The sequence below is a fragment of the Erinaceus europaeus genome, chromosome 5, assembly GCF_950295315.1.
Source record: "Erinaceus europaeus chromosome 5, mEriEur2.1, whole genome shotgun sequence".
Classification (NCBI taxonomy): Eukaryota; Metazoa; Chordata; class Mammalia; order Eulipotyphla; family Erinaceidae; genus Erinaceus; species Erinaceus europaeus.
Genome location: NC_080166.1, coordinates 72,727,454 through 72,751,974, shown reverse-complemented (window position 1 = coordinate 72,751,974; position 24,521 = coordinate 72,727,454). Strand labels below are relative to the sequence as shown.

The 24,521-nt window shown below is 36.1% G+C and overlaps 1 protein-coding gene across 4 annotated transcripts in view; it reads left to right on the top strand.

Moving 5' to 3' along the window:
- Positions 1-24,521, top strand: part of TDRD3 (tudor domain containing 3) — a 133,419-nt gene that overhangs the window by 20,183 nt on the left and 88,715 nt on the right. For 3 of the 4 annotated variants that reach the window (XM_060191421.1, XM_060191422.1, XM_060191423.1), the window contains exons 2-3: positions 10,134-10,218; positions 16,087-16,152. In XM_060191421.1, the coding sequence (XP_060047404.1) occupies positions 10,134-10,218; positions 16,087-16,152 (151 nt within the window). Of the gene's footprint in view, positions 1-10,133; positions 10,219-16,086; positions 16,153-24,521 lie in introns of those variants that run through there. The other variant, XM_060191424.1, reaches the window with a different exon arrangement.

Below are 24,521 nucleotides of genomic sequence, written 5' to 3'. Positions count from 1 at the left end.
TTATTATATCTTAGCTGATTTGAGCATTTGACTCATTTTATTACTTGTTTTGCTCTTTGATAATATTAGAACTTTAAATGCTTACAAAACCAGAAAGGTTAATTGCAAATCCCAAGTTATGGGTAATTTAGTCCTTTTGTGAGAATGTATTAGTGTGTACTGAAGGATCACTCAATTGTTAGTTGGAGAAAGTTGTGAATTGGGCCTCCTGTTTCTTGATAATTACTGACTAAAACTGAACGCCTCAATTCTATTAAGTTTTCTAAAATATGAACAGAGGAAATCATGTAGAAATCATGTAATTAGACTGTACCATATTTTATAATTTCTTATATTCAGCAGGCCTTTGATAAGCATTATTTACAATAAGTTGCATATTTAACTTACACATATACAAAAACAGGTTTCTAACCCCTTTGACTATTTTTTTCAGAAGTTTCATTTTTTGTGCTTTCTGTAGTGTTTTTATTTATTTTTAATTATCTTTATTTATTGGATAGAGACAGCAGAAATTGAGAGGGGAGCAGGGGATAGAGAGGAAGAGAGACCGACATCTGCAGCCCTCCTTCATCACTCCTGAAGCTTTCCCCCAGCAGGTGGGGACTGTGAGCTTGAACCCGGGTCCTTGTGCAGTGTAACATGTATGCTCGACCACATGCGCCTCCACCCAGCCCCCCCATAGAGAAGTGTTTTTATTGATGTTATAATATTTAATCTCTTAAGTGTTAGTATTATTTCCTCGATATTTTCCTATGAAACTGGACGTAGTTTTGCTTAGTATATTTTAGAATTAATTGTTTAAACTTTGCCTGCTTGCTTGTGTGCGTGCATGTTTGTGTATTAGTGAAATGTCTAGTTGCATAAGTGATTTATATAGATATTGATTTTTATTTATGAGATATTCTCGATTGATTTTGTATTATTCAGGTTTGTATTTTGTGGCAATTTTATTTAACATCTTTCAGCCACCCTTTATCTGTAAAATGGAAGAGTTGAACCTTACATTTTATTGTATTTCTGTTCATCTGGAACCTTATAGATTTTTAATTTTTTTTTAATTTAAGAAAGGATTAATTAACAAAACCATAGGGTAGGAGGGGTACAACTTCACACAATTCCCACCACCCAATCTCCATATCCCACCCCCTACCCTGACAGCTTTCCCATTCTCTATCCCTCTGGGAGCATGGACCCAGGGTCATTGTAGGTTGCAGAAGGTGGAAGGTCTGGCTTCTGTAATTGCTTCCCCGCTGAACATGAGCGTTGACTGGTTGGTCCATACTCCCAGTCTGCCTCTCTTTTTCCCTAGTAGGATGGGTTGCTGGGGAAGCGGAGCTCCAGGACACATTGGTGAGGTCTTCAGTCCAGGGAAGCCTGGCTGGCATCCTGATGGCATCTGGAACCTGGTGATTGAAAAGAGAGTTAAGATATGAAGCCAAACCAATTGTTGAGCAATCATGGACTCAAAGGTTGGAATAGTGGAGAGGAAGTGTTAGGGGGGTACTCACTGCAAACTCCAGTGTACTTCTGCTTTCAGGTATATATTTTGCAGTAGTTTACGGATATGTGTGAAGATATGCTCTCTCTCACAGAAACTGGTGTATATCTAGGTTTTGGGACTTTGTTAGAAAGTGAACCACCTGGGATGGAATTAGAGTATACTATGAAAGGAAAGGTCTCACCCGAGTAATGAAGCTGAAGGGTTGTCATTCCACACTTGAAGTTTCTGGACACAGTCTGAAGTGAAGCATGTTGAGGTGGCAATCGTTGTGTTGGTTAGGTTGTGATCGGCAGATGCAATATTATTTGATATGGATTGGGAGAGGCATACAGGAAAGTGGGCCCTATCCAAGGGTTCCAACACTGGGGGAAGTAGAGGCTCTATAGTGGAGATGTGAGGTTCTTGCTGTCTTAGGGTTCCAAAAGACAATCGATAGTTAATGTTATCATCACATTATTTGGTAATTGGGTTAACTTTGAAAAGTCCTTTTGTTAGGGTTTGCTGTACAGTACCCAGTATCTTGTATATAGCTGTGCTATTGGATGCTTCTAATCTATTTGGTCTAGGCTTTTGAGAGAGTCCGCATATCAAATACACAGCCTATATATTGAAAAGATTCAGTTTGTGATTTGAAAAACTTTGAGACGTACAATTGATTTCCCCCCTCTCATATTAATTAACTAGTGATTTTATATGTCTACATTTTGCTAGGAGTGTACATAAACACCATTCCCACCACCAAAAGACTGTGACCCATCCCTCCCACCCACTCCCACCCCCCACTGGCCCAGGAAGCTGCATGTCTACCCCTCACCACAGGGCTTTTACTTTGGTGCCCTACTTATAGTTTGGTCAGGTCCTGCTTTTAGTTTCCCTTTCAGGTCTTCTTAGTCAACTTCTGTTGATGAGTGGGATCATCCCATACTCATCTTTATCTTTCTGACTTAGCTCACTTAACATAATTCCTTCTAGCTCTGTCCAAGATGGGTCAGAGAGGGTGGGTTCATTGTTCTTGATAGCTACATAGTATTCCATTGTGTATATATACCACAGTTTTCTCAGCCACTCATCTGTTGTTGGGCACCTGGGTTGCTTCCAGGTTTTAGCTATTATGAATTGTGCTGCTATGAACATAGGAGTACACACCTCTTTTTGGTTGGGTGTTATGGAGTCCTTGGGGTATAACCCCAGGAGAGGAATTACTGGATCATATGGAAGGTCCATGTCTAGCCTTCTGAGAGTTTTCCAGACTGCTCTCCACAGAGGCTGGATCAATTTACATTCCCACCAGCAATGTAAAAGGGTTCCTCTGTCCCCACAGCCTCTCCAGCATTTGTTGCTGCTGTCCTTTTTGATGTATGCCATTCTTACAGGAGTGAGGTGGTATCTTAGTGTTGTCTTAATTTGCATTTCTCTGACAATCAGTGACCTAGAGCAGTTTTTCCTATGTTTGTTAGCCTTTTGGATCTCCTCTGTAGTGAATGTTTTGTTCATATCCTCTGCCCATTTTTGGATGGGGTCATTTGCTTTTTTGGTGCTAAGTTTGCGGAGCTCTTTATATATTTTGGTGATGAGTTTCTTGTCTGATGTATGGCATGTGAAGATCTTCTCCCATTCTGTGAGGGGTCTCTTTGTTTGTTTAATAGTTTCTTTGGATGTGCAGAAGCTTTTCAATTTGATGTAGTCCCATTGGTTTGTTTCTGCTTTAGGCTTCCTTGCAATTGGGTTTGATTCATCAAAGATGTCCTTGAGGTGTAGGTGGGAAACTGTTTTAGCAATGTTTTCCTCTAAGTATTTGATTGTTTCTGGTCTGACATCTAGGTCTTTGATCCATTTGGAGTTGATTTATGTTTCTGGTGAGATAAGGTGGTTCAGTTTCATTCTTCTGCAGGTTACAACCCAGTTTTCCCAGCACCATTTATTGAAGAGAGCCTCCTTTTTCCATTTAATCCTTTGGGCCCCCTTATCAAAGATTAGATGTCCATAGGTGTGGGGATTTGTTTCTGGGCTTTCAATTCTGTTCCACTGGTCTGTGTACCTATTTTTGTTCCAGTACCATGCTGTTTTGATGATGATGGCTTTATAATATAGTTTAAGATCTGGAAGTGTGATGCCTCCATTTCTGTTTCTTTTCCTTAAGATGGTTTTGGCAATTCTAGGTGTTTTCAGGTTCCAGATAAATGATTGTAGTGTTTGTTCTATTCTCTTAAAGAAGCTTGGTGAAACTTTGATGTGTATTGCATTAAATTTGTATATGGCTCTGGGGAGAATATTCATTTTGATGATATTTATTCTTCCAGTCCATGAGCATGGGATATCTTTCCATTTCTTGGTATCAGTTTCTATTTCCTTGAGTAGCGACTCATAGTTTTCAGCATACAAGTCTTTCACTTCTTTGGTCAACTTTATTCCTAGGTATTTGATTGATTTTGCTGAAACAGTAAATGGGAGTGATTTCTGGATGTCTTCTTCAGATTTAGTGTTTGCATAAAGAAATGCCACTGATTTTTGTACATTGATTTTGTAGCCTGATACCTTGCTATATTGCCTAATAACTTCCAGTAGTTTTCTACTGGATTCTTTAGGTCTTTCTATGTATACTATCATATCATCTGCAAATAGTGAGAGCTTGACTTCTTCCCTTCCAATCTGTATTCCTTTGATTTGTTTCTCTTGCCTGATTGCGATGGCAAGAACTTCCAATACTATGTTGAAGAGTAATGGTGACAGTGGACAGCCCTGACTAGTCCCCTATCTGAGGGGGAATGCTTTCAGAGATACACACATAGAGAGTCCACTCTGAGTCAGATTTCTTCCCCAAAATAATTCAAAAATTTGGAAAGGCAAAGAAGAAGGAAGGAAGAAGTGTAGGACAAGATAAAAAAAAGAAGAAAAAAGAGATAAGTGAGAGAAAAGGGAAAAGATAAGAAAAAGAGCTGTAATTAAAGAGCAGTGAAAGGAAATGTTTTTTTTATGACTTTATTTTTAATTTAATTTAATGTTTTTTTTAATTAGCTAGGAGGAGGATGGAGGGGAGAACCTGTAGAGGAGGTAGGAGTAAGGAGACAAGTTCCTCCCACAATAGATAAGATGCCCACTACCCTAGCAATGAAAGATACCCTAAGAGTTAATTCTGATCAACCTAAAGGGGGGGGGGGCAGATATATGTCTTTATATAATATTAATAATAAAATAGAGCAGCGTAAAAAATAAAAAAAAAAAACCAGTCCCAGATTACCTCAAACCTCGTGATCAGAGGCAGCTGATTGTTAAGAATGAGAAAAAAAAAAAAAAGATCCTCAGGACTAGACAAGGATAGCTGAAATAGACAGTTATGCAAATCTACTATCCACTGTATATTCTAGGGGTGGCTAAAGGAGGAAGGGAAGTTGAGCAGAGACACAGTGAGAGTCCACACTGAGTCAGAATTCTTCCCCAAAATAATTCCCAAATGTGTATCAGTGAATTCAAAAAAGCACACTGTTTGGTGGTGTGGGGGCTGGGGCCTGTGGCTTTGGAAGCTGTAGGATTAAGGAAGAAAGGATGACAAGAATGTGAAAAAGAAAAAAAAAGGAGAGAGAAAAAAGAAATTGATAAGAAAAAGTACAGTCATAAAAGAGCGGTGAAAAGAAAGAGTTTATTTATTTATTTTTAATTATTTAATTAGCTATGTGGGGTGAGGTGGGGGGGTTGGTTACCTAGAAAGAAAAAAGGTCAGAGGTTTCAGGCTATAGACTTAGAATGAATGATACTCCCTGGTGGGGCAGGAATTTGGTAAAGACAGAAGCTCAGCAGGTGAGCCTGCTATGAGCTGGTCCCCAGGGACTGGTTATGGGGGGGGGAGGGGGAGGAGGTGTGCTTTATAATTAAACAGAAAAAAAATTTTCCCCCCCTTTTTTCTATTCTATTTCTTAACCCAAATTAAGTTATAGTCACCTCCTTGGTGTCACCGATAGGACCCCTTATTGACTGGCCTACTAAAGGCAGAAAATCCTACTGTTTCCAGAAGATGTGGTCAGAGCTCAAGCCACTTGCAGCTTCTCAGTCCGTCATCTTCCGGGAACCCCCAATTTTTTAATTTTAAAAAGTTATTGTTAATTGAAAACAAAGTGTTTTTTTTTTTTTGTCTCCAGGGTTATTGCTAGGGCTTGGTGCCTGCACTGAGAATCCACTGCTCCTGGAGGCTCTTTTCCCCCTGCTTTGTTGCCCTTGTCGTTATTGTTGTTGTCATTGCTGTTGTTGTTGTTGTTGTTGGATAGGACAGAGAGAAATCGAGAGAGGAGAGGAGACAGAGAAGGGGGAGAGAAAGATAAACACCTGCAGATCTGCTTCACTGCCCATGAAGCGATCCCCCCTGCAGGTGGGGAGCCAGGGGCTGGAACTGGGAGCCTTCCTACAGTCCTTGTGCTTTGTGCCATGTGCGCTTAACCCGCTACACTACTGCTGACCCCCACTATTTTTTTTAATTACAAATGTGTTCCCCACTGTGTAGGAATTTGGAAAGTTATGTTTTTGTAGTTAAGTAACATTTAGTATTTTCCTTATGTTCCTCTACCCACTTTTTATTTCTAAAATTGTGCTTAAGCTATACTAAAATACTCTTTTATGAGAGAGACAGAACACCAGACCATTACTCCTACAAACGCAGTGTTAGGGTTTCAACTCTGGATCATAGTTGTGCAAGTCTTCTGGGGCTACTGCAGCTAACTTATCTCTCACGGCTCCCCATTTTCTGTCTAAAATGTTCATATCTGACAGTGTACTTCACTTTTTTGCTTTATGCTTTATTCCATTTTGAGGGACTTTTTTCATGTTCCTAGCCACTCTGAGCCCTCAGAACATTTTATTTATAATTATTTTGGCCTTGTAAGATAGCTATTTATAGATTGTGTTATCCTGTATATGAGGCTATAAATGTCTTGCAGGCAGGTGCTAATTTTCATCTTACAGACTCACTGAATACTTTTCATATAAATAGGGTTTAATTGATATTTGAGAATTGAGTTTTTAAAGTGATTAACTAAAATTACAAATACCATCTTTGGAATTTAATTGGAACTTACAGATACTGGCTTGGAACACTGGAAAATCAAAAAAATGATAAATTAACTTAGTCATTTTGAATTACTGCACTCAGTCCATGTTTCACTTTGTTTTTCCTTTCTGTTCTGGCTGTAAGTGAGGTCATTCAGTTTTTGTCCTTCCCTTTTTGGATTATCTCACTTAACATGATTTCCTCAGGTTCTATGCAAGAGAAGGCAAAGGAGATGACTTCATTTTTAACAGCTGACTAGTAACCCATTATATATATATATGTATATCACAGCTTTCTTAGTCATTCATTTGTTTTTTTGGCATCCAGGCTGCTTCCAAGTTAGAGTTGTTATAGATTGTGCTGCTGTAAACATAGGTTGACATAGATCTCTTTGAATAGATGTTTAGTTTCTTTTAGAAAAATTATCAGGAGAGAGATTGCTAGGTGATACGATATATAAATTTCAAGTTTCCTGAGAAGTTTCCAAACTATTTTTTCATAGAGGATCTGGACCAGTGTACATTCCCACCAGCAGTGCAGAAGAATTTTTTGTTGTTGTTGTTCTTTCTAGTTATGTGACATTCTCCCAGGTGTGAATTAGTATCTTATTGTTGTTTTGTTTTACGTTTCTCTTTTTAAAATTTTTTAAAATTATTATCTTTATTTATTGGATAGAGACAGCCAGAAATCAAGAGGGAGGGGGTAATAGGGAGAGAGACAGAGAGACACCTGCAGCCCTGCTTCACCATTCATAAAGCTTTTCCCCTGCAGGTGGGGACCAGGGGCTGGAGCCCGGGTCCTTGTGCATTGTAGTACATGCGCTCAGCCAGGTGCGCCACCACCTGGCCCCTACATTTCTCTTATAAACAGTGCTTTGAGCTCTCTATTATGTGGTTATATGATGTCATGTCTGTTAGCTTCCTGGATCTATTTTTTGGTGAAAATTTTGTCTACGGCCTCACCCCATTTTTAATAGAGTTGCTTGTTCTTTTGCTGCTGACTTTAGTAAACTCTCTCTATATTTTGATTATTAGTTCTTTATTTGACATGTCAAGAGCTCCCATTCTGTATGGTTCTTTTTCTAGTTTGGTGATGGTTCCCTTTGTTGTGCAGAAACTTTTAGTTTATTTTTGTTTTCATTTTCCTTGCAGTTGGACTTCAGTCTTTGAAGACATTTCCTAAGCACAGATTGTAAGTGTCAGTATCTTCTGTGTGTTTAATGGTTTCAGATCTATTGTTTGTATTTTTGATCCATCTGGAATTGACTTTTCTATATGGTGATATGTAGTGGTCTTGTTTCATCTATTTGTATATTTCAACTGAGTCTTGCCAACACCATTTGTTGAAGAGACTCTTTTCTCCATTTAATATTCTACCTCTCCCCTATAAAAAAATAGTTGTCCATAGGTGTGTGGTTTTCTTTCTGGGTTCTCAATTCTATTCCATCAGTCTATCAGTGCCTGGTTTTGTTCCAGTACCAGACAGTTTCATTTACAATAGCCCTGTTTATAAGTTGAAGTCAGGAAATGTAATACTTCCAGCCTCCAGTTACTATTTTTTTTTCTTCCCTAGATTGCTTTGGCAGTCCTAGTAATTTTCTAGTTCCAGATAAAATTTTTGTAGCTTTTGTTCTATTCCATTGAAGGTTCCTTCTTGGTGGGACCTTGATAGTGATCACATTAAATCTGTATATGACTCTGGGTAGGATGGTTATTTTAACTGTGTTAGTTCTTCCAATCCATGAGCAGAGGATATCTTTCCATTTCTTTCTATTTCCTGGAAGAATAACTCAGTTTTCACCTCTTCCTTTTAGTCAAAGGTAGTTGTTTATGTTTGCTGCTATAATAAAAGGAATTGATTTCAGAATTTTTTCTCTTTAGTATTTGCATAAAGGAATGCTACTGATTTGTGTATATTGATTTTGAGCCTGCTATCTTACTATATTGTTTAATAAATCCCAGGAGTTTTCTACAGGATTCTTTAAAAAAATATATAGGACCATTTTACTTCTCTTCTAACCTTTCATCCCTTTAATTCCTTTCTCTTGCCTAATTGCTATGGTTCAGACTACCAAGACTATGTTTAATATTAATAATGGAGGGCAGCCAAGTTTCTTACTATTGAGTAAGTTGTTAGTTGTACGTTTGCCATATGTAGACTCAATTAGTTCTTCTTCCTTTTTTTTTTTTTTTCTTTTTTCTCCAGGGTTATCAGTGGTACTCAGTGCCACACAGTAAGAATTCTCTGCTCCCAGAGGCCACTTTCTCCATTTTGTTGCTCTTGTTATTGTTATTGTTGGCTAGGACAGAGAGAAATCGAGAGAGATTGGGAAGACAGAGAGGGAGAGAAAAAGACACCTGCTGACCTGCTTCACCTTTTGTGAAGCCTATGACAACCTACCCCCCCCCCCCATGGGGAGACAGGGTCTTGAACCTGGATCCTTATGCCAGTTCTTGCACTTCATACCATGTGTGCTTAACCCACTGCACTATCACCTGGCCTCCATGGCTTCCGTAATTTCTTCTCTGCTGAAAGTGTTTTTGTTGTTGTTGTGGTTTTACACTTTTAATAGTATCTAATTTGGTAATTAATTTATTATACTTTCTTTCTGTCTTATCTTCTTAATCTTGTTCATAGGCTTACTAACTTTAATCTCCTGTTAGTCTTTTGTACTCTTCCTATCACTTACTTTTAATTCACTTGCTCTTTTACTTTTAAGAACTCTTTTATCTGCTCTTTGCTGTCTCCAGGTAGACTTTATATTGATAAGTCTTTGAGTCAGCCTAATGCTGTAGGTTGATGGTGGAACTGCTAATCTTCGAAAAAGAGGTTTTGCTTCCTTAGACTAGTGTTCATAGATCTTTCTGTTGGGAAAATGTCTGCATTATGGTATAATGCCAGCCCACTGATATTGATTACAAACTAAATTGTAAGTTAAAACTGGATGTTGGTGGGGGGCAATGGGATTACTTAAATTATAAAGAATTTAAAAACTGACCATGCTGGATATAAATTAATGGATAGAGATGATTATGCTCACCAACCCTTGAAGTCAAAAACATTTTTGTTATTGAGTAAATCATTGCCTGTTACAGACATATAATTGGTTTTGATGGAATAAAAGAACAGAGGACAATAAAATAACCAGTAAAAATAATATTTGTACCATTGAAGTCTATAACATTAAAGGATTCTTGGAAGCACATTAAAGAAGCATGACTGTGCAGAAGATACGAGAAAGTAGCCCTGAGGACTTATTTACTGGACTAAAATTACATCTCCCGCTCTAAGATTATTACTAAAATTTGTTTGTATATAGTAAAGAGTAATAGTGGAGAGTAGATTGTTTTCCTTGAATATATTAATATTTAAATAGCTTTTTTTTCAGAAACCGTATGAATAATTTTCTTAACATAGTATCTCTTCGCAGTATGAAAGAATGAAGTTTTTTTTTAATCAAAGATAATAAATAGGGAGTATCCATAACTCATTCTTCTAATTTATAGTAATAAAATTTTACAGTAGAGAACAGAATTGCATATAGACTTATTAATTTTGGTTTTAGAAAATATTAAGCCATTTATTTTATTTTAACAGGTATCTTTCAGATGAAGGCATTGAAGCTTGCAAAAGTTCTCCTGAAAAAGTCAATATAAATGACATCATCCTGATTGCTCTCAATGTAGGTTATATTTATTAACTTATAAACATTTTTAATGTGGAGGCTATATTCATGAAAAACATCTAATAGAACAAACCTGATTTTATGACAAGTAATTTGATGAATATCTTTCATTTTTATTTCTATTTTTTAAGTCACAGTGTTGTTTGTTGAACTTGGCAATTTCACATCAGTCTCTTATTTCTTCAACATCTTATATAAAATATTATAAAAAGGAAGAATAAGTTAAAACTCATTTTTAACCTAGTTATCAATGATTGAATTTTATAGTGTTTATAGTAGCTATATATTTTCCAACACCATCTGTTGAAGAGACTACCTTTTCCCCATTTCCTTTAAGTATTTGATAGTTTCTGGTCTAGCATCCAAGTCCTTGATCCACTTGGAATTTATAGTAACTATAAAGTAACAGTGAAAGCATCATACTCATTAAATTGCCATTTAATATATGTAGAAACTGTAGCTAGATTATAGGTTTTTGAAGTAGAATTATTGTTTCAAAGTAACATTGTCTGTTAATATGATACATATATTCAAAAGCACAATTTTCAAAAGTTACTTATTACTGTTAATCTTTTGGCATATATTTTCAATTTTTCTTCATCCACTTGTCTGTGTAGTTAAAACTTTTCCATTTGGGGATTAACTTTTGGGGTTTTATTTTAGATTTAGAATTTTTGAAGTGCAGATGTAAGTAAATGAATGTAGCTAAAAGTCTTTTTTTTTTTTTTTTTTAAGAGACCAAAGTACCACTGCACCATTTTTTTTTTTTTTAATGTGTGCTGGAATCAAACCCAGAGCCTCATGCACTTAAGGCATATATACTGCTGAGCCACCTCTCATGTCCCTTAATACTCTTTCATTTTCTTTTTACTGTTGTGGAGATTTCTTCTATTTTGTAATAGCAGGGTTTTTAAAAAATATTTATTTATTGTTGCCCATGTTTTTTTTATTGTTGTAGTTATTATTGTTGTTGGATAGGACAGAGAGAAATGGAGAAAGGAGGGGAAGACAGAAGAGACGGGGAGAGAAAGACAGACGCGTGCAGACCTGCTTCACCGCCTGTGAAGCGACTCCTCTTCAGGTGGGGAGTCGGAGGCTCCAACAGGGATCCTTTCTCCTGTCCTTGCACTTTACTCCACCTGCGCTTAACCCACTGCGCTACCGCTCCACTCCCTTTAAAGAAAGACACCTGCAGACCTGCTTCACCACTTGTGAAGCGACTCCCCTACAGGTGGGGAGCCAGAGGCTGGAACTGGGATCCTCACGTGGGTCCTTGCACTTTGCGCCACGTGCACTTCAGCGGCTGCGCTACTGTCTGATTCCCGTAATAGCAGTTTTTAGTTAAATATATACTATACATAATTAATGAAATTCAAAAGATAATTACTGTCTAACAATTCCATCATACCATTGCAGAATAGTATATAAAACAGAGTGGCTATAATTAATAAGAACATTTAAACAGAAACAAATAAATATGTAAGTCTTTGGAACTTTTTCTTTTCAAATTACTTAATATAATTAAACGTGAAATTAAGCAGATACATTTATATTTTGACAAGTATCTTTTTTCCAGCTTTAAATTTATTTATTAAGACTGTAAAGAGCTTAGAAGCTAAGCATATTTTTAATGAGTAAAGGACTATAAAATCTTTATCAGGGCCCGGTGCACTTTGTTAAGTGCACATACCACAATGCGCAGTGATCAGGGTTTCGAACCCCCACTCCCCAACTGAAGGGAGGACACTTCATCAGTGATGAAGCAGGTCTCCAGGTGTCTTTCTTTCTCCCTCTCTCTCTCCTTCCTTCTCAATTGCTATCTGTCCTGTCAAATAAAAATAAAATGGAAAGAAGAAGAAGTAAAAAGGAAAAATAGCTGCCAGGAGCAGTGTGCTGGCACCAAACCCCAGTGATAACCCTGAGGGCAAAGAAAAACAAATAAATCTTTCTAATAAACATATTAGGAATGCTATATTTGGCCGTAGGGAAATGTATTCTTATACCCATAGTCAGTGAATTCTATCTTTAAATGTTATTAACTTTGTTGCACAGTGGAAAGCACATTGGACTTCTAGTGATAAAAATTTCACAAAGAACTCTACTTTCTTTATCTTTGAAAAAAAAATCCCAAGAATGATAAAAAAAATTTTTTTAAATTTACAATAGTCTGCTGTTCTTTATTTTTCTTTTTTCCCCCCCCCTTTTGTTGCCCTTGTTGTAGCTTCGTTGTGGTTATTATTGTTATTGCCATTGTTGACGCAATTCGTTGTTGGATAGGACAGAGAGAAATGGAGAGAGGAGGGGAAGACAGAGAGAAGGGGAGAGAAAGATAGACACCTGCAGACCTGCTTCACCGCCTGTGAAGCGACTCCCCTGCAGGTGGGGAGCCGGGGGCTCGAACCGGGATCCTTACACCAGTCCCTGCGCTTTGCGCCACATGCGCTTAACCCACTGCGCCACCGCCCGACCCCCTCTTTATTTTTCTTATTTATAGTCTTAGGTAGGTAGCAATGGGCTATCTGTAGTTGCATATGAAAGTTAAAAGTCATAAACTTTAAAAACATATTACTTGGTGTAAGCTTCATCATGATGAAAAAGGTTTTGTTTTTGTTTTTAACTTATAATATGGCATTCCATCTTTGGCTTTGGATTGATATTTTCAACTATATTATTCTAGAGAAAATCATAGCAGTGAATTAATTCATTATGATAGTGGCCATCACTACCTAAATGGCATATGGCAAATATTGACATAAATAAATAGACTTATTTTAAACTTTCACATGCAGTTATAGATAGTTCATTTGCTTTGAAGATTGTGTAAAATATAAAGTCATTTTCCAAGTAGATATTTTGCTAAAATAACTTGGGTAAATAGTCAATGTGTGTGTGTGTGTGTGTGTGTGTGTGTTTCTGTTCACTGTAATTACATTTTAGGGTGTGTGTGTGTGTGTGTGTGTGTATGTGTGTTTCTGTTCAGTGTAATTACATTTTAGGATCTTTTTGTCCTAATGATATATATAAACTTGATATATAAACTTGCATTTGCGGAAACTGCACATTGCTTTTGAATTTAGCATGTTTAATTTTTTTTAAATTTACATTGAAAATTAAATTAAAATTAATGAGATTATGCCTAGGACTTGCATATGTAAGGTTCATGGTTTGATCCCCAGCATCACAATGTTAGAAATGAATGGAGCTCTAGTTTAAAACAAAAAACAACAACTAAAAAAGTAGTATATATACATGCCAGCCTCAGTGATAACCCTGGTGGGGAAAATGTTATTATTTTATTTTTATTTATTTATTTATTGTTATTGTTGCTAGTGCTTCACTGCTCTGGGCTGGCTTTTCTCTTTTCTTCTCCTCTTTTTCCTGATAAAGGTCCAGATAGTGGGAGACAGTGAGAGAAGGGGAAAGATAATAAGTTTCTCCCAGTGGATGGTGACAGGTTTGAATTGGAGTTCTGTGCATGGTAAAGCTATACCTACCTTCCAGATGAACTTTCTCATTTCCCTTCCCCATATATTCTTTTTTGCTAGATATATGTATCTTGTGAAAGAAAAAAACAACAAAGTAACATTTATTTATGTATATGTTTTAAATGTTAGTAAACTGTGAATGTAGTGTCTCTTCTTAGCCTGAGAGATATTTGTATGCTAGGATTGGTGTTATTTTTGCCATTTTATAGATTGTATTTTTGATTTTATAATTTCTCATAAAAACCAGAAGTGAGGGGCCATGGTGTTTCTCATACATATTTAAACATTTCAGCCTTTGAATAGCTTCAGAATATTGTCTATGTATTTATGCACTTTTGTATTACTGCCTTTATAGGGCTATATGTGTTCAGAAATAACAAATGTATGTATATTTACTAAAACAATAGCTAACATTCTTTCAGTACTTAATTTTTAGAAGTCCGCATGTTTGGTACTTTGATATAGGAAAATGAGGATAAGTATTTTTTTTCCATGTATAGTCTGTATTTTCAAAAGTGAGAAGACACACAAATTGAAGTTTTTTGTTGTTGTTGTTGCTTTTTTAATTATTGCATATGGGGTTAAAAAAAGATAAACCTCTGTAAAGAAAAGAATCATTATGTATGCACTTGGATTTCTGGACTTACTTTCTTGGAAGTTCCTGAAAGTTTCTTGGAAATGAGTTTTCATCGAATAGTAACCTTTGCATTAAATTTCAATATTTGTATATTTTAAATTAGAGGACTTCATCATTATAGGTTTTCAGAGAAGACTATCCTTCTAGGTATCAATCTCATACTATTTTCATTAGCTAGTGTTTTCTCCGTGATTGTAAGTTTCTCTCTGATAGTCTATGTGAATAAAAACATTCTAAATCTTTTGTCTACTATTTTGTTATTAACATTGAGAACTGTGATTTACTGTGTTTTAAGGAATCCCAAAGCAATTGAAATTTAGTTATTAATCTAACCCGAATCATCTCAAGCTTTAAGATAATTTTTTAGCTTAACTAATTATCCAATTTTAGGCTGGGGAGACGGCATAATGGTTATTCAAAAATGGCTTATGCCTAAGACTCTAAGGTTCCAAGATAAAATCCCCAGCATCACCATAAGCCAGAACTGATAAGTGTTCTGGTCTCATATTCTCTCTCTCTCTCTCTCTCTCTCTCTCTCTCTCGCGCGCGCGCGCACTCTGTCTCTGTCTCTCTCATTAAAATAAGTAAATATAGTATTAAAAATAATTAGAAAATACACTATTTCAAGTTCTTAAAAAATAACAATTAGTCCATTTTTGTAGGCTTTCCTTTAGTTTTCACTTCTTAAAGAGAACAGTCTTTAAAAGTTCTACTTTTAATAATTTTGTTTGATGTCAGAAATACTGTAATTCTGTTCTTTTGTTTTGCTGAGCAGTATGTACTTACTTGTTACCATATAGTTAGTCACCAACTTTTACTTCTGTAATTTATTTAAACAATTGAAATATATATGTGCTTTTCCTCCAGTAGAGTCTCATTATAACTTCCTGATGTTGTAGTGATGCTGTTCCATGGATGCTTGTTAGTGTAATATGTAGATTTGTTGTAAGTATCACAGCTTACAGAGTATGCTGTGTTATGTTATACATTATAACATTAGTTAGAACTATCACAGCTTACTGTTTTCATTTCTCTTTATATCAGCATCATATGGAAACTAGTTGTTCAAGACATTACCCCGTTTAAGAATTGGGACCAGTGAGATAACTCACCTGGGACCTTGCCTTCTTTGCTATGTGTGTAACCCAGGTTCAAGCCCAGCCACCCATTCTACTTGAGAAAGCTCTGGTACTAGGGTGTCTCTCCCTCTCACTGTCTCTGAAAAAGTTAGGTCCTACCAACCAAAACCAAAGTGGTTTGGATTGTGGCATTAATTTTTAGTACAACTATAGTTTGAATAAGTTCAATTCCTAAATTATAATGAAGAAGATATAATATTAAAAGGTTACTACAGAAATACAACAAAAAATAATTAAAAAAACAGAAATATGACTAGAGAGACCAAGGAAAAGCTCACTTGGACAGTGTGTTGTTTTGCTATTCATATAACCCAGCTTCAAGCCCAGCCCCCACCTCAATGAAGGAAGCCTAGGTGCTAGTCTTTTTCATTCTCTCTCTCTAGAATTGAAGCCTCATATATTATCATGTAGCTTTCTGGTGCATTTTAAGCAACATGCATGGATATAATATTATCTAAGAATATTGACTATACATATGCAGGCCTCATAATAGTTAAAAGGCGTTTGTTTAAAGTTCTACAAATCTTAAGTAAACTTACCCTTTGTGAAATTAGATTTGTTTTCCCCATACCTGTATTTTTAATAATGATATTTTTTATTTTAGACAGACTTGAGAACAATCGGCAAGAAATTCCTACCTAATGACATCAGTGGTGGAAAGGTAGAAAAGGTAAAGAAATCATTTTCTTAGCTTATAGAAACTACAGTAAATATCAACAGCTACTAAATCAATTCGTGTGTGTGTGTGTGTGTGTGTGTGTGTGTGTCTTTGTCAGTAAAGACTGCAACTGTAAAATATTTTGGAGGTGAAGAGATCACAAAGTCATTGGTGTGGTCACTTTCTGTATACATGAAAAGTAAGATAAAATTTCGACTCCTGGGTAGGGGTGACAACATAATGGTTATGCAAACAGACTCTCATGCCTGAGGCTCCTAAGTCCCAGGTTCAATCCCCCACACCACCATAAGCCAGAGCTGAGCAGTGCTCTGGTGCTTCTCTGTGTGTGTCTCTCTCTGCATCTCTCTCAAAAATAAAAAAAAAATTAATAAAAAAAATTTAAAATTTCGACTCCTAAAGAAAATTTTTTGTTTCAAGAATTAAAACCATGAGGGTCCTGGTGGCAGTGCACCTAGTTGAGCATACATATTACTGTGTGCAAGGATTTGAGTTCAAACCCCCAGCCCTCCCTTTTAGAAAGGAAGTTTCATAAGTGGTAAAGAAGTGCTATAAGTGTCCCTCTCATTTTCTGTCTCCCCCTTTCATCTTAGTTTGTCACTGTCTCTATCCAATAAATGAATGGATAAAAATATTTTAAAAAAGAATTTAAACTGTGAGATACTCTACACACTAGACTTAAATAGTATGAGAACTCAGGACAAGTCCATTTCTCACTATCTTTTCAATTTAGTTAGCTGTTTATTTAATAAAATTATTAATAATTAGTTAATTATTAATAAGTTTATTTAATAAAATTATTAATACAAAAGTGAAAAATTGTGAGTGAATATTAGGTGCACTATGGCAAAGTAGTACAGATGTTTATAGTTTCATTGCAAATAATATATTTGTGTTAGTGAAATTTTCAGTGACTTAAAATACTAGGATATAATATTTAAATACCAGTATTATTCTTTATATTAATTTATGTTCAGCTTAAAAGTATATACTGAATACAAATTATGTCAGTCAAAAATTTTATACAAGCTATTGGTCACTTTAAAACTATTAAATAATTGAAGAATTTCTGAGATCAGACAAGATTGGGTGTGTTAAGGGTGGTGTGGCTGTAGACATTCTTACAATTTGAAGAGATGATTTCAGTATAAATATTTATGCTTGATAAGTTATTCTTATATTTTACCACGTACATATTTATGTTATTTTATCTCTGATTTAAATTTTAGGTGATTTTAAAATGCTTATAATTAATAAATTATATTTGCATTTTTGAATAATAGTTCGTTTTTGCAATCTGTGTGAACCATTTAGCTGGATAAAGCTGTGAGGGTTTCTAATCTATTCTAGTTTTTTAAGCAGTTTCTCAAAGGGTTCTACAAACTTCTCAGCAACTCTTTTCAATGTTTAACAGTACTCTGTGTCAGCAAACTTTAATTATATTCTAACCTAAATTTCCTATGCTGCAACTTAATCTGTAATGTCTTCTTTATCTTCCCTGGAGATATGGAGAACATCTGGTTACCTTCCCTTGTGAATACTTCTTCATACACTTGAAGACTTGTAAATGTCTCTGCCACAGATTTCTTTTTGCTGAACCCATCTATCTTTTACAATTTCTTTGTTTACTGTTAGCCTTAAACTTTTCAGTACTTACTTAGTGCTGTTCCTGGTGCTTCTGTTTGCCAGGAATTGAACTCAAGGCCTCCTCTACTGGGTGAGCTCTCTACTGGCTCTTATTTAATTTTTAACTTATACAATATTTTATTTTTTATTGACATTTCTTTTTTGATAATTGAGATAATGTTTTACAAAATTATTTAAGAGGTGTAATTTCTTTCTTTCCTTTTTCCTTCTTTCCCTTCATCCCTTCATTGCTTCCTGATTTAGAGGGGCAACAATGAAGAAAGTGAAAGAAAGAGCTTCCTTCAGTCTGGTAGGGTTAGGCTCAAACCTGGTTTGTACACATGACAAAGCAGTACATTATCCAAGTGAACTATTATACTGTTGTCCCCAACCCCCTTAAATTGTTTTATTGGGGAATTAATGGTTTATAGAACAGATATTAACACATGGGTTCAATTTCTCATCTTCCTGTGTTAAGTGTCTGTAGAATACTTTTACCTCTTTGGTTCTTTTCTACCGTCATGCTTCAGGACCCCAGTGCCCCTCTATCCCCTCCCTTTACCTCCTTAGGGCCCCCTGCCTTCCTGCATCTCTCTCTCCCTTCCTTCCTCCTTCCAACGATATTGTTGGGCCCAATTGTCTATACTATTCCTCTGTTCTCAAGTTTGTTTTTGATAGTGGATGAGAAACAAAGATAGGGATCTTCACGACTCAGGACGCTTTCCTCCAGCAAGTGGGGGTAGGGGAGGACTTGATAATATGTGTACTCAATCAGGTGAGCTTCCATCCAGCCCCTTGGGGTATAATTTCATGTCTTTTCAAAATTAGTGTTACCACACCCAGGTGTCAGTCTCCCTTTACCACAGACAGTCAGACCGCTTTTCCTCTCGGTTCTTCTTAAGGCTCCTCCAGTTCCATTCATTTTATCCCATAGAACACAATATCTTCTTTTTTGATTGCAGAGAATTATTACATGGAATAAATATCCTGTAGTTTCTTTAGCCAGTCATCTGTCAGTGGGCATTTAGGTTACTTCCACTCTGGCTATTGTGAATCATGCAGCTATGAACATAGGTGCACATATATCCTTATAATTAATGTTTGTGTGTCCTCTGGATAAATGCTTAAGAGTGGTATTGCTGGATCACAAGGTAATTCCATTTTTATTTGTTTAAGGACTCCCCATACAATCCTCCATAGAGGTTGCAACAGTTTGCATTCCCACCAGTAGTGTAGCAGAAGTCCTTTTTCGCCACAACTTCCCCAACACCTGTCATTTCCTGTTTTGTTGATGTAGGATATTCTCACAAGTGTGAGATGGACTCTCAGTATAGTTTTAATTTGCATTTCTCTAATGATAAGTGAAGTAAAGCATTTCTTCATATGTTTGTGGCCCATGTGTATCTGTTCTTTAGAAAACTGTTTAGTTCTTTGGCATATATTTATAGTAGTATGTATTCATTTTATAGAGCTCTATAATTTTTTATAGATGTTTGTTAGCAGTCAGTTGTCAGATGTGTAATGTGAAAATATATTCTCCCATTTAATGGGTTGCTTGGTTATCCTTGTGTAGTTTGCTTTCAATGTGTAAAAGCTTTTTAGTTTCATGTAATCCCATTTATTTACTCTTGTTTTCATGTCCTACGCCTATGGGGTTGAGTCACCAAATATATCTTTGACATGAAGATCCTGCAAAGTTTAACCAGTGTTTTTTGTTTGTTTGTTTTCTCTATAAATTTTAGAGTTTTCAAGTCTAATATCTAGATCTTTTATTCATTTGATCTGGTTAGGTGGTTATCTAGTTTTACTTATATATTAAGTGCTGCATATGTGTGTGTTAATTTCTAGGCTATCAGTTCTTTTCCATTGACACAAGTGTCCATTTTCTTTTCCCAGTATGATTCTGTTTTAATTACTGTTGCTTTGTAATATAAACTGAAAGTTTTTTCTTTTTTCTCAGAAGTGCTTTTGGTTGTTGTTGTTATTATTATTATTATTATTATTATTATTATCATTATCATTATCGTTATTGTGGTTCCACACACATTTTTGGACAAGTTCAATTCCCTTGAAAAGTGTCATTGGGATCTTGATAGGGATTGCATTGAAATTAACAATTGCTTTTGGTACAACAGCCATTTTAATAATGTTTACTCTTTCACAAGTCAGGAACAAGGAGTATTCTTTCATTTCTTTGTATCATTCTCTATTTCTTTTAATAATGTCATATAGTTTTCCCTGTCTTTTTTTTACCTCCTCTGTGAAACTCACCCCCGGTATTTTATCTTTTGGCATTTGATTGTAAGTGGGATTGAGTCTTTTATTTCCCTTTCCACGACTACTCTGTAAACAGAAATGCCACAGATTTATGTGTATTGATTTTTCATCCTGCTACTTTGCAGAATTTATTGTTTATTAACAAACTTTTTTTCTTTGGTGGAGTCTTTGTTTATTGTCATATCATCAGAAAATACTGATAGTTTGATTTCTTTCTCTCTAAATTGCACACCTTTGACATCTCTTTCTTGTCTGACTGCAGTGGTGAGGACTTGAAGAACTATATTGAGTAATAGTGGAGATAGTGAACATCCTTGTTAGGTTTCCACTGTTAAGGGGAAAGCTTTCAGTTTTCCCCCATTGAGAATGATGTTAGCGGGGCCAGGCAGTGGTGCACCTAGTTAAGTGCATACATTCCAGAGCACAAGTACCTGGGGTTAAGCTCCTCCATCCCACCTACAGGGGAGAAGCTTCACGAGTGGTAAAGCAGAGCTGCAGGAGTCTCTCTGTCTTTCCCATCTCCCCCTTTCCTCTCAATATCTCTCTGTCTCTGTCCAATAATAAGTAAATAAAAGAGAATGAGTGATGTTAGCTATGGATTTGCCATAGTTTTTATTATATTGAGGAATTTATCCTTCTATTTCCAATTTCAGGAGGGTCTTTAACATAAATAGATTTTGGATCTTGTCAAATACCTTTTCAGCATAAATTGATATAACTGCTTTTTTTTTTTTTACCTTTTAGTCTTTTTTTAAATATATGTATTTGATAGGAAAGAGAAATTTAGAGGGGAGGGGAAGGTAGAGAGGGAGGAAGATAACTGTAGTACTGTTTCGCCACTTGTGAAGATTCCCGTGCAGTTGGGAACCCATGGTCTTAAACCTGTTCCTTGTGCATGATAACATGTGGACTCAACAGGGTATGTGCCCCCCCCCACCTTCTTTTTGTTGATGAGTTGCATTGATTGACTTGCAGTTGTTGAACCATTCCTGTTCACCATCCCCTCTGGCCTTGGTGAAATTTTCTCTTGATATGTTGTCAGATTCAATTTTCTAGATTTTGTTGGAATCTTCTTATCAATGTTCTCCAGTTATATAGGTCTATAGTTTTCTTTTTTTTTGGTAGAATCTGTTCCTGGATAAGTAGAGAATTGGGGTAATTTTTCTTTTTTTCTTTTTCTTTTTTATCTTTATTGGATAAAGACAGCCAGAAATCAAGAGGGAAAGGGGGTTATAGAAAGGAAGAGAGAAAGAGATAACACCTGCAGACCAGCTTCACCACTCGCAAAGCTTTCCCCCTGCAGCTGGTGACTGGGACTTGAACCTGGGTCCTTGCACACTGTAACGTGCACTCAACCAGGCGTGCCATCACCTGGTCCCTGGATAATATTGCTATGATACCAGATACTGATGTATTGCCCTAGGCCACAAAAGTTAGTTTCTGCAAACTGGACTAATACAGAAAGGGGAGTGCTTATTAGAGAGTGTGACATTGGAGTACTTCTATTAGATCAGACCAAATCCTTTCTGGTAATGGCCACTCCTTAATATTTGTGTAGATAGGGGAAAGCTAGATGCCTGGCCACCTGACCACCCATCACCTGGCCATTGACTATCTGCCCATACAAGTCTGGTTCTTTCCTCCGAGAAAAGAAAAAGGGTGGGGATTATTGGTTGATGTTGTCTTTTGTTTTCAGAATCACATTATAGAGATAAATTTCCTCAATCCCCAACTACTCTTTTTATCCTTGTTTGTAAACATTCCTTTTGGGACTGTTATTTCACTCATACTTTGAACATGCCTGATTTTGGTTTAAATACTATATTCTGGTTTAATTTTTTTTAAGGGCTTAAGTCAGGATGATAATCCTTCTGGCTTCATTTTTACATATAAAAGATTACATACATTAAAAAAAAATAACATTGTTAACCCTCTTCCAAATAGATCATGTTGTCCAAAAACATTTATTTTTCACATTTCCCGCAAATTTTCCCAAAACAATTTTAGACAGAAAACTTAAAGATATGCAATGACTTGCTATCTCAGAAAGTAGAGACATAGTTGTGATATGAGAGGGTAGATAAATTGATAGATTGATATCATAATAGAAAGGTACAAACTGGGTAAGGAGGGGAAAATTACTAATTTTACGTTAATTGAGCTGAGTTCACATTTTAATTCTCCTGCATGTTAGTGTTTGTGACTTCTGGTAAGCTTTTAAATCTTGATCTATTTACCTTTTTTTTTTATTATTTAAATGTAACTCCCTTTGACATAGAAGAATTAAGTGAAATAACTGCATGATGTCCTAAAAGGTAAAACAATGCTTATGGCAAGTATTAAGGATTATGAGTAATTTAGATATTTTTGTTCTGGAGATCTAAGAAAGCCAATCCTTAGTCCCATTGGTTATCTTGTTTCTGAGAGATCTCAAGGGAACTCAGTGAACTTAGTGAGGCAAATGGATAGTTCATTGTTAACTAGGCCAATAACGGTCCAAAACTGGTATAGAACTCTATTACTTGAGCTAGGTAGTCTTGTAATAGAATCAAAGCAAGTTAAAAATCCCAAGCTTATATGTGATATCACCAATCCTAAGAAAGGAAACCTTGACAATTAGGATTTGCTTCAGTATTTAAAAGAACACACTTGAGAAAAAAAAAAACTTGTCGTGGTCGGGGGAGGTGGCACAGTGGCTAAGGCACTAGACTCTCAAGCATGAGGTCCTGAGTTCAATCCCCGGCAGCACATGTACCAGAGTGATTGTCTGCTTCTTTATCTATCTATCTTTCTCTCCTATCTTTCTCATTAATAAAGAAATAAATAAAATCTTTAAAAAGAAGAAAGTAAGAAAAAAGAACTTGTCTACGTTGGTGTTGCTTTTGTTCGTTTTGATTCATGTGAAGGGGGCCTCAGTCCACTATCTTCCAACTCCCTTGGAAATTCATTCCTTAAACCTAAGGTTTAATAATACAATGGGAGAGAGAGAGAGAGAGAGAGAGAGAGAGGGAGAAATTGGTTACTGGGATCAGTAGATTTATAGTGCAGCCATCAAGACCCAGAGAGAACCATTGGTGGCAAAGAAAAAAAAAGTAGATAACTGATAGATATATGATCAAACAAGAAATATTATACGTATGTAGTTCTGAGATGATTAATCCTGGACATAGTGAATTTGCAATTCTTTTGTTCTAACAGAAATCTGAGACTGCCAGAAGGATATTGTCGTTTGTTGTTTGAAATTCAAGCCTTAATTGCTATTAGGTATCTCCATCTGGGAGAAAGTAGAATGGTAAAAGCTGCAAGTAAATTTTAAATAAATAAATAAGTCGTTTTGATTACGTTCTTTTTTCTTCTCTCTTAGTTGCTTCTTAACAGTACGCCATAGTTCCTATTATTTTATTTTTCCTATAAAGCTGTTTATGATGTTGATGCAAAAGAGTCTTAACAAATGTATAGGAGTAATGGATAGATATTTTTCTCCTTACATTTTTCAGATGCTATAAAGTCTTGAATATTGCAGCATGTAAATTAAAAATCATGGGGAAAAGTCATGAGAAAAGTGAAAATTGTATTTCTTATACAAATGTTAAATATTCATTAATATTTTCTAAGTTTAATATTTTGCTGTATTTGTTTGCCCAGTCAGGGTTATCTTTTAGCTTAGTGCTTGCATGACTTATAGTTATTTTTGTATTTCTAACCTCTAAATCAATACCTGGAAGTTAATTATAAGATATAGGTTAGTATAAAATTACTTTGTTACTGGCCCAACTAAGAATCTTTTTTTTTTTGTGGAGTCCTTTGAGTAAAGACTTTCAGTTCTCCGTATTCATTTTTTTTTTTTTTATCTAAAGTGTAGGGGAGTTGGGCTGTAGCGCAGCGGGTTAAACGCAGGTGGCGCAAAGCACAAGGACCGACATAAGGATCCCGGTTCGAACCCCGGCTCCCCACCTGCAGGGGAGTCGCTTCACAAGCGGTGAAGCAGGTCTGCAGGTGTCTATCTTTCTCTCCTCCTCTCTGTCTTCCCCTCCTCTCTCCATTTCTCTCTGTCCTATCCAACAGCAATAAAACAACAAGGGCAACAAAAGGGAATAAATAAAATAAATATTAAAAAAAAATCTAAAGTGTAAGATTATATATGTCTTTTTAAATGTGAAACTGTGATTAAAGATATTTTTCCAAATGGATGTGATTATTTCAAAAGTTTTGGCAATAGGACTGGTAAGATAGCTCACTTGACTAGTGTGTTGCTTGGCTGTGTGTGCATGGTCCAGAGTGAAGCTCAGCCCCACCACACTGAAAGAAGATTTGGTGCCCTGGTCAGATTTCAGGCTCAGGGAAGAAAAAAAAAAAAAGAAACTAGTGTAGCCACAGGCCCTTTGGAATACAACTAAAATATGCCTACTAGCTATCTACACAAGGGAGACCCCCCCCCCCCAACTCATCATCTGCACTAT